An 8,790-nucleotide genomic window follows, 5' to 3' on the forward strand; every position below is an offset into this window, starting at 1 on the left:
TTAGCTGTATGTCGTGGAAATCGATGTTACACAAAATGAGCTTTTTCTGCCCTTGGAACAGTTTGAATGATCGAAATAGGGTGAAAAATCTTGTGACAAACAAAAATGAGGTGGATGCATTTTGTTTTGTTTGTTTTCTTGTTGTGCTGCCAGGCAGGTGAGTCCCGTGTCCCCAAATCTTTTGCTCCCCTGGGGTTCGGTTCCTGTGTCTGTGTCTAGTCTTCCATCAGCTGTCATCGTCAGAGATGTCGAAATGTTTTATTGTTCTTTTGTCTTCCGTTTATAAATCTTTCTAGGTCTTTTTTTCTTTCGTGAGAAAAAGAACTTGAATTAAATTATCAATGCACGATATCTATTAACATGTGCAAAATAGAAATAGAAGACTCCTCATTTTTTTCTTCCACAGGAATGAAGCTTACACATCTGAAAAAAAGAAGAAAAGAAAATACGTGTTAGCTGTGTGCTATCATTCATATAGTTACTTCAAGGGCAAAGATATATATTGCAAAAAAGTTTAATGATAACTATAGTATCCTCCAAAATATTTTGTGTTACTATTTAATTATTATTATTATTATTATAATTAATTGTTTTTATTATTTTATTATTATTTTTATAATAATAATAACAATTATTATTATTATTATTATTATTACAGTACAATTGAGACTAGTTATAAAATAGATACATCTAAATAATATTGTAGAAAGTTTCTATTAGAAAAAAAAAACTTATTGAAAAGCTGAATGTTTAAAGGAAATCAAATCATGTATAACATGTAAATTATGATATTTTGACAGAAATTACTCTGTACTCTCTACTCTGCTAAATAATAATACATATTTGTGTGAAGAAAGTTTATTTTTAGAACCACTGATTGTTTGCATTCTGACATCATTGCCTGACAATTAAGCACATTTTCCCCCAAAACTCATTGCACTCAACTATATTGCAGCCAGACATTTTCTTTTTCTTTTCTTTTTCTATTAATTTCTATTAATCCCAGTAGTGTTTCTCTTTATATTCTCATCATCAAAGTAATTGTATATACCTACCATTTATTTATTTGTTTGTTTGTTTGCTATAATAGTACAAAATCAGAATGGCTCTGAAGTAGGCTTCATTTTCTTTACACAAAATAGTTTAATATTTCTTTTATGATTTTAGGATGCAATATGACCTGGACATGCAGTTGACAGGTTTTGTGCGAATCACCCATATATACCTTCTGAATCCTGGAACGGCTGCTAGATTTATTCACCATGATAGTGTAACTTCAAATAAATGCCACAGTCGACTCCTTAAACGAATTTGAAAGCATTCCCCAACAGAGCAATTTTATACAGCGGTCAGCCTACTACAGCATAAATTACCAACACAGTATTGCAAATGAGAACAAACAGGGGCCAATGAAAACAATATCCAAATGGCTCCCACTTAATGCCAGTGGGAAGATGTAATCGGTGAGCAACCACCCATGATGTTGCCTTTAATTTTGTCTTGGCCTGTTATGGACTGACCAATTAAATCTCGCTCAGAACAGCTCAGTGTGGAGGAATAAGGCGAAGGTATTTCAGCGTGTACGTGGCCGTCTCGGGAGGACGAACACATCCTACCCCTGAGGCGCTATCATACACTTCCTCCTGCCTTCCAGCTCCATGCATGAGCTTGCTTTAATTAGAGATAGGCTCGTTATGCCGTGTTGCTGAGTTGGAGATAACAGGAGTGCTGTAAACATATGGCCCGAGCGCTAATGAATCTCGGGCTTGTTACGCGACTCTCTTCTCCTGCTTTCTGACACGTGCAGGGATGAGATCTATGAGGTTTATGTGGCTGTAAGCACCAGTAACCGGGTCCGTCCCTCAGTTTCTCAGGGGTTCTGGGTGGATTGTTCTGGTTTAATGAGCGCTGTCAACAATCTCTACAGTTTTTTTTCAGGATGGAAGCCACACTGAAATGGTGTCTAAGAGTGTCCATTTCACATAATTACCAGAAAACCCAATGGTCTTTGTTTTGAGAGTGAAACTCTTCCAGTAGTCTGCCGATATCTAGTCCATTAGGTGTAGTACTTATGACTGTCAAGAGCGATACAAAATCACATTCTGGAAGTACTGTGAGCACTTGGAAAACGCATAAGTCTGAGCGGAGTTAAGACCACCACCTCCAAGACTCAAACCCAGATTCACTAAGACCTAAATCAAAACCAGACCCCCTAAGACCAAGATCAATACCAGACCCGTGAGACTACGATCCATACCAGCCTCCTTAAGACCCAGAACAATACCAGACCACTTAAATACCTACATCACTACCACATCCCCATTTACCCAGACCAGATCTCATAAGATCCGGATCAATACCAGAACCACTAAAGCTGAAAATATACTTCCCTTGTTCGTGTTCTGCTCGGGCTCGCGGACTGTTTGCATGATTACATTTTTGTCATCAGTTTTGTCTGATGATATCTGCGCACACCGTTCTAGTTTTTGTGTCCGCGTGGTGTTGTGCACAGACAACGGCGCATGTGGGAGTGATTTGAGCCCTTGAAAACAACGGTCTACAAATGGAGCTTTAAGACCCAGACCAGAGCCCCTAAACCAATACCAGCCCACTGTGATCCAGACAAATACCACAACCCTAAGATCCAAACCTAGACAAATACCAGACCCACTAAGAACTAGATCAATAGCATAACCACTAAGATCCAGATCTACACTAAGACTAGACCTCTCAAGGCCTGCATCCAGACTAAGGGTGCATTTACACAACATGTTTTTTTACTAAAAAATATATATTTTAATTCATTCTTTTACACGACAACAGCATTTTGGGGGCCTAGAAAAGGCATGTTTTAGTACTTTATTATTGTGTAAATGTACCTTAAGACCTGAGAAAAAAGTTTGTCTATTTCAATGAAGTGAATCGAGAGATTGGTACATTTATTCCAAAGTTTTTTTTTTTTTTTTTGTAAATAGGCTGAGTAGCCATTCTTCTGAATTCTTTCTAAGGGTATGGCGATACAGTGTCAAGTAGTGGTTGAGTTAATAACCACTATTAGTACCTTGGAAATAGTCTGTTGTGTCTTGTCTGAGACCGAGATCCTGATTAGAGATGCGGTCACATTTACCTTTATAAAAATGCAGTCATTCCAATAGGAAACGATTGGGAATTTCACATGAGGGTTCAAGTTGGTCTTGTTGATTCGCCATGTTGACCAATAGAAATCTGCTTGGTTTGAAAATTATTTTTGTGTGAGCTATGCTTCATGCCTTACTGCACTATTGACAATGAACCTTTTTGTCTGCAAACCTTTGCCAAAGATTTGCTAATGTGACCATGATTCAAGACTAATTGAACATTTATACAGAGTTCTGGCATGAAACTCTAGATGGCGTAGTCTGATAGGTCTAACTCAATCTGACCTAATGACATCATTATCACATGGCACAGCTGATTGGTTCTCTCCTGTATCGGTAGCCAATGAGCTCGCTGCTCAACATTCAAATATATGACTAGTACTTGCTGTAGCAGTTGCAGCTTGCTTCAGAAACCCTCCACCTTCCCCAGCTCCACCTGTATAGATCTTCTACGAGGTGATTTGTGTATGCTATATGGGGGTTATTTCATGTATGTTATATTCGCAGCAGCAATATTTCTTACATGCTCCCAGCAGCATGTTGTGGATGTATTGGCGGTAGCAAGTTTCGGCACTTGCTCTGCCGCAGCAGCAGCGTAGCAGATCTATTCCGCCAAGACCAAATACATTAACATTGTCATGTACATTACCATGCCAATCCCTCCAAGAGTTGTCATGACAGAAATATGTTTTGGTGAACTTTGGGTTTTTGGCTTTGAGTTTTAAGACCCAAATCAAAACCCAGACCAAAGATTATTTGTATGTGGTCTATAGAGGTCTGAAGACCAAAACCACAAAATCAAGACTCTCAACTCTGATAATAAGGGGAACGAACATGACACAACTTTGATTACTCACTGAGTTACAATATATCTTCAATAAACTATGTGCATAACGACTATTAGTTAGTTATTGGTGTCTCAAGTGTATTGTGAGCTTGTATTGTACATAATTAGGAAAAGTGTAGTCCAGCTGCATGAATAATGTGGTAAGCCTCTTATGATTTATAAATGCTATTTCAGAGATTATGCTGATACATTGCTCACTGTTTATACCTCATGCATTGTTCACATTGTTTCACCGAAAGCTCATGATCCTTTCTCACATAAGAACAGTGAATGAGATGCATGGAAATAGCATTGCAGTGAGGTCACGCACCACATGATGGACAGCAGGACGCAGGCCAGGAGGAGGTGGGTTGACCAGAGAAGGGTGGAGCAGGCCGCTGTGGGTTCACCCACTCGTGGTGCGGCTGAAGGCGGTCCAGGGGTGGTTTCTGCCAGGGGAGAAGAAAATGGTAATTATTTCTAAGTATTTCAACAGGAACGGGTTTGTACATCCATAGTTCATGTACTAAATATTGATGAATGACATGAAATTAAATTTTATTAATGTATTAATTTCTTCAAAATATTCAAATGACTTGAATACAATAAGCATGCTTTTAAATATATTATCCTTTTCTTTCTTTCTTACTTTTGGCTATAAAGCAAAAAAAAAAAAAAAAAAAAGTCAAGTGGTGCAACCAACAACAACAACACCCTACATATCGTCATGACTATGAGTCAAGGTCAATAAGTCTTTTAAAATATTGAATAGTTTGACATTTCTTGTATCACTAGGCAACGTGATTTCAGGTTATTCAATGTCATGTGGTGCAACCATGGCGATGCATCCACAAAAAATAACATTTATCCACTAATAATTCTAAACCTTTAGAATTATTAGTAATAATTAAGATACAGTATACACATTCATATATATTCATAGTGTAAGAAAAGTATTGTATTACTTTTTTCTTTGATTATTCCACTTTTGCTTGATGGCGTATAGACATGAAATGGTAAAAAAGTCATTAAAAATGAAATGGATAGATGTTGGAAAACATTAATAAAATGTATTTAATATTCACTCACCCCTAACATTACACAAAAACAAAAAGAACTGTGATTGGTCACTTTACATATCAGTTAGGCAGTCTCTTCCTGTCTAAGTGGGCGGGCCTTTGCCCAAGTATAGGACCAGATTTTAAACCAAGAGTCAAAAGTCTGGTTACATGAGACATTCATCGCAATACACTACACTTTATATCTGTAACTCGCAATACAACAGCATTAGAGCAATATTTTGAGTTAACTAAACAACTGCTCCACCACCACCTGAACATGTTCTTGTTGCGCTATTGTAAATGCAATTGAACTTCACAACTGTAAGTAGATATTAGTTATTGTTTTAATATCGCCTGTTTATTGTTTTTTTTTGTGCAGTGTGTGTGACAATGTGTGAAATGACTCCCTAAAAAACATCTCCGATAAAGTAGAAAGAGCTGTCTCGTGCAATGACTCAAATTAAGCAAATAAAATGCTGATATAACAAGCCAAGGAGGAATTATTACAAGGACGTTCTGCTGTTTTACCTAGGAGAAAAGAAAGAAAAGCTTTCAGAGAGGGAGTTTTGACACACGGCTTACAAAACTAGCATGCAATTCTGCTGACTTTTCGATTCTTTCCTCCGTTCCAAGTATAGTGTGGATTAAATACACTCAGTGCATAGAGGGGGTAAAAACTCAATACCGTCTGCTGGATCAAACCGAGCAGGGCTGCGTCACTAGATATTACTTCTAATAACAGTCATAAGTTGTCAGTGCTATTTATAAAAGATGTAGATAGGCTATCATAGGGTTTTCAAGTCAAGATTCTCTTTGTCCGCCCCAAAAGGACCACAGTACTCTTAAATCCCAAATTTGACGCAGTGAAACTAATATTGCATATAGGCCATCAGAGCTTTAACTTTAAATATTGTTGTGTCTTTTTTGGCCAATGAATCATTGAAAATACAAACATTAAATGAGTTTGTAACCATAAATGTGCAAAAGCATACTAAAATTAATTACTGTTGATCTGTACTTTCTGCAGACTGGGTTGACTAACACTATGGAATCCCCAAAATTGGACTCTTTTTATTATTTTTTTTTATTTAAAGAGTGTTTTGCTTTCATCTGTCATCTCATCAAGATTATCTTTGTCCGCCCCAAAAGGACCACAGTATCAGTACTCTTAAATCCCAAATTTGACGCAGTGAAACTAATATTGCATATAGGCCATCAGAGCTTTAACTTTAAATATTGTTGTGTCTTTTTTGGCCAATGAATCATTGAAAATACAAACATTAAATGAGTTTGTAACCATAAATGTGCAAAAGCATACTAAAATTAATTACTGTTGATCTGTACTTTCTGCAGACTGGGTTGACTAACACTATGGAATCCCCAAAATTGGACTCTTTTTATTATTTTTTTTTATTTAAAGAGTGTTTTGCTTTCATCTGTCATCTCTGACGACATTTTATTTATTTATTTTAATCAGAGAAAGATTTCACACTGGTTATCTTAGCAGGGTTAAAAACAAAATGGTTTTTCAAATTAATTATAAAAAAAAAAAATAAAAAAAAAAAACTCCCATTCTAATCACTGATGTGTTCTACACTGCAAAATAAATATCTGTTTACATTGTATCTGCACCTTATTGTTTATGATGAAAGAATTTGCAAGAGTGCAGAACTCAGAGTACACTCTTAAAAAAATGATATTGCAACAACCCTAATGTGAATGATGGGGTAGCGGTACAGTCCATAAAATATGTTGTACAGTTGAGTACTGCGCATTGATCGATAAACTGAGGAGACGTGACTTTGAAGGCTTCTGTGATTGAGGAGATGAAAACATGGTCTTTAAGATTAAGTGGCATTCGAAAGCCATTTACTTCTATCATATGATGTATTTCAGGAAAACAGAATAGTCAGGGAGAAAAAAAATAGCATACTTTTATTCCAGGAACTGATTGGATGGTGAAAAGTGGATGTAGAATGGATTGTAAAGGACAACTCTCAGAAGGCTTTGTGACTGGATGCCGAATGTTAAAAGTTACCAAGACAATCTTAGTCTATCTCATTTTGTTTTCTGATGGATAAATGGACTGAAGAGCTGAGCATAAGTTGACCAGGAACATGTGCTGAGAAGGTAAGTACATTACCTTCTAATGTACTAAACATGTTGGGTTGGGTTACTACCCAGAAGGCTGGGTTAAACATTTAACCCAACCGCTGGGTCAAAACAACCCAATTGCTGGGTTTGTTCCTATTTTACCCAGCACTGGGTTGTATTTAACCCAGCATTTTTTAGAGTGCAGATTAAATGTGACACCTCCTTTTTAATTTTCATCCATCAATTTAACAGAACCTGATGTCAATTCCTCATTAACCTCCGAGTGCATCAACTATTCATTTGTTGTTGAAGCTTTTTAATTTTCATCCATCAATTTGAACCTGATGTCAATTCCTCATTAACCTGCGAGTGCATCAACTATTCATTTGTTGTTGAAGCTCTCTGACAGCAGAGGGCAGCGTGACTTTGAGATGCAGGACTACAGACACTGTCTCCTCATTATCAGCCACTATTATTGTTTTATGAGAGAACAGAGATCACGGAGGGCACTGCCATTACAGTGAATAGGAGAGTAGGTGTGCATACGGTTGGCAGCTCATGCATACCTGGGATAATGTCGCTCTCGGTGGTGGAGGTGATGGGCTTGGGTTCCTCCATCCAGGGGGTGGCGTGGACCGCCACGCTCCAGTCGCTCCAAGTGCCGATCTCCATGTCCTTGGCCGCAACAGAACCTGATGTCAATTCCTCATTAACCTCCGAGTGCATCAACTATTCATTTGTTGTTGAAGCTCTCTGACAGCAGAGGGCAGCGTGACTTTGAGATGCAGGACTACAGACACTGTCTCCTCATTATCAGCCACTATTATTGTTTTATGAGAGAACAGAGATCACGGAGGGCACTGCCATTACAGTGAATAGGAGAGTAGGTGTGCGTACGGTTGGCAGCTCATGCATACCTGGGATAATGTCGCTCTCGGTGGTGGAGGTGATGGGCTTGGGTTCCTCCATCCAGGGGGTGGCGTGGACCGCCACGCTCCAGTCGCTCCAAGTGCCGATCTCCATGTCCTTGGCCGCGGTTTTTTTATTAGGTAAAAAAAAATACAGCTAATGAACACAATAAAACATAATAAAAACATAACAATAAAAAACATGATTTTTGAAACGAGTTATCTGTTTTTGCAAATAAACTCTTAATAAATAAATAAATATATATATATATATATATATACATACATGCATACAGTATATATACAGTCTATACAGTGTATATATATACACACAGGATATACAGTATATATACATACATATATACATATATATATCAGCACAGAAAATATATATAAAAATTATATTGAAATTATAATAATATATAAAACATTTATATCTTTTATGGTATTACTGCACTGATAATTTATAGAATATAATTTTTTTATATAATAATAATGATAATAATAATAATAATAATAATAATAATTATTATTATTATTATTATTATTACATTATCATTGTCACAATTTCTTACCACTGTATTTGCATTTGTACTTGCATTTGTATAATGCCACTTTATAATTACAATCAGTTAAACTAAAACATTTTAGCACAAATGATAATCTCATAGAAATTGCAACATGTCAGAGTCCTTGATAGTCCACTTCCTCTTTGTGTGCTGCAGTGGATTTGCACACACCTGAGGACCATCTGTGTACTCTTT

General features: G+C 36.9%; 1 protein-coding gene across 1 annotated transcript; it reads right to left on the bottom strand.

Moving 5' to 3' along the window:
• Positions 1 to 398: 398 nt before the first annotated feature.
• LOC107554230 (ciliary neurotrophic factor receptor subunit alpha-like) lies at positions 399 to 8,141 on the bottom strand. Its single transcript, XM_016236684.1, has 4 exons — positions 8,036 to 8,141; positions 7,685 to 7,810; positions 4,295 to 4,412; positions 399 to 423 (listed from the first exon to the last, which is right to left on the bottom strand). Coding segments are annotated over exons 1-4 (351 nt in total). The 3' UTR covers positions 399 to 422.
• Positions 8,142 to 8,790: the final 649 nt, after the last annotated feature.

The sequence above is a fragment of the Sinocyclocheilus grahami genome, unplaced genomic scaffold (genome assembly GCF_001515645.1).
Source record: "Sinocyclocheilus grahami isolate Dianchi unplaced genomic scaffold, SAMN03320097.WGS_v1.1 scaffold495.1, whole genome shotgun sequence".
Classification (NCBI taxonomy): domain Eukaryota; kingdom Metazoa; phylum Chordata; class Actinopteri; order Cypriniformes; family Cyprinidae; genus Sinocyclocheilus; species Sinocyclocheilus grahami.

Excerpts from the sequence above, each read along its gene's own strand:
- LOC107554230 (XM_016236684.1), bottom strand. The coding sequence starts at position 8,141 with ATGGAGATCGGCACTTGGAGCGACTGGAGCGTGGCGGTCCACGCCACC. Across the intron at positions 7,811-8,035 it reads CGAGAGCGACATTATCCCAG|GTTCTGTTGCGGCCAAGGAC; the intron begins GTATGCATGAGC and ends AATTGACATCAG. Across the intron at positions 4,413-7,684 it reads CGAGAGCGACATTATCCCAG|AAACCACCCCTGGACCGCCT; the intron begins GTATGCATGAGC and ends CTCCCCTGGCAG.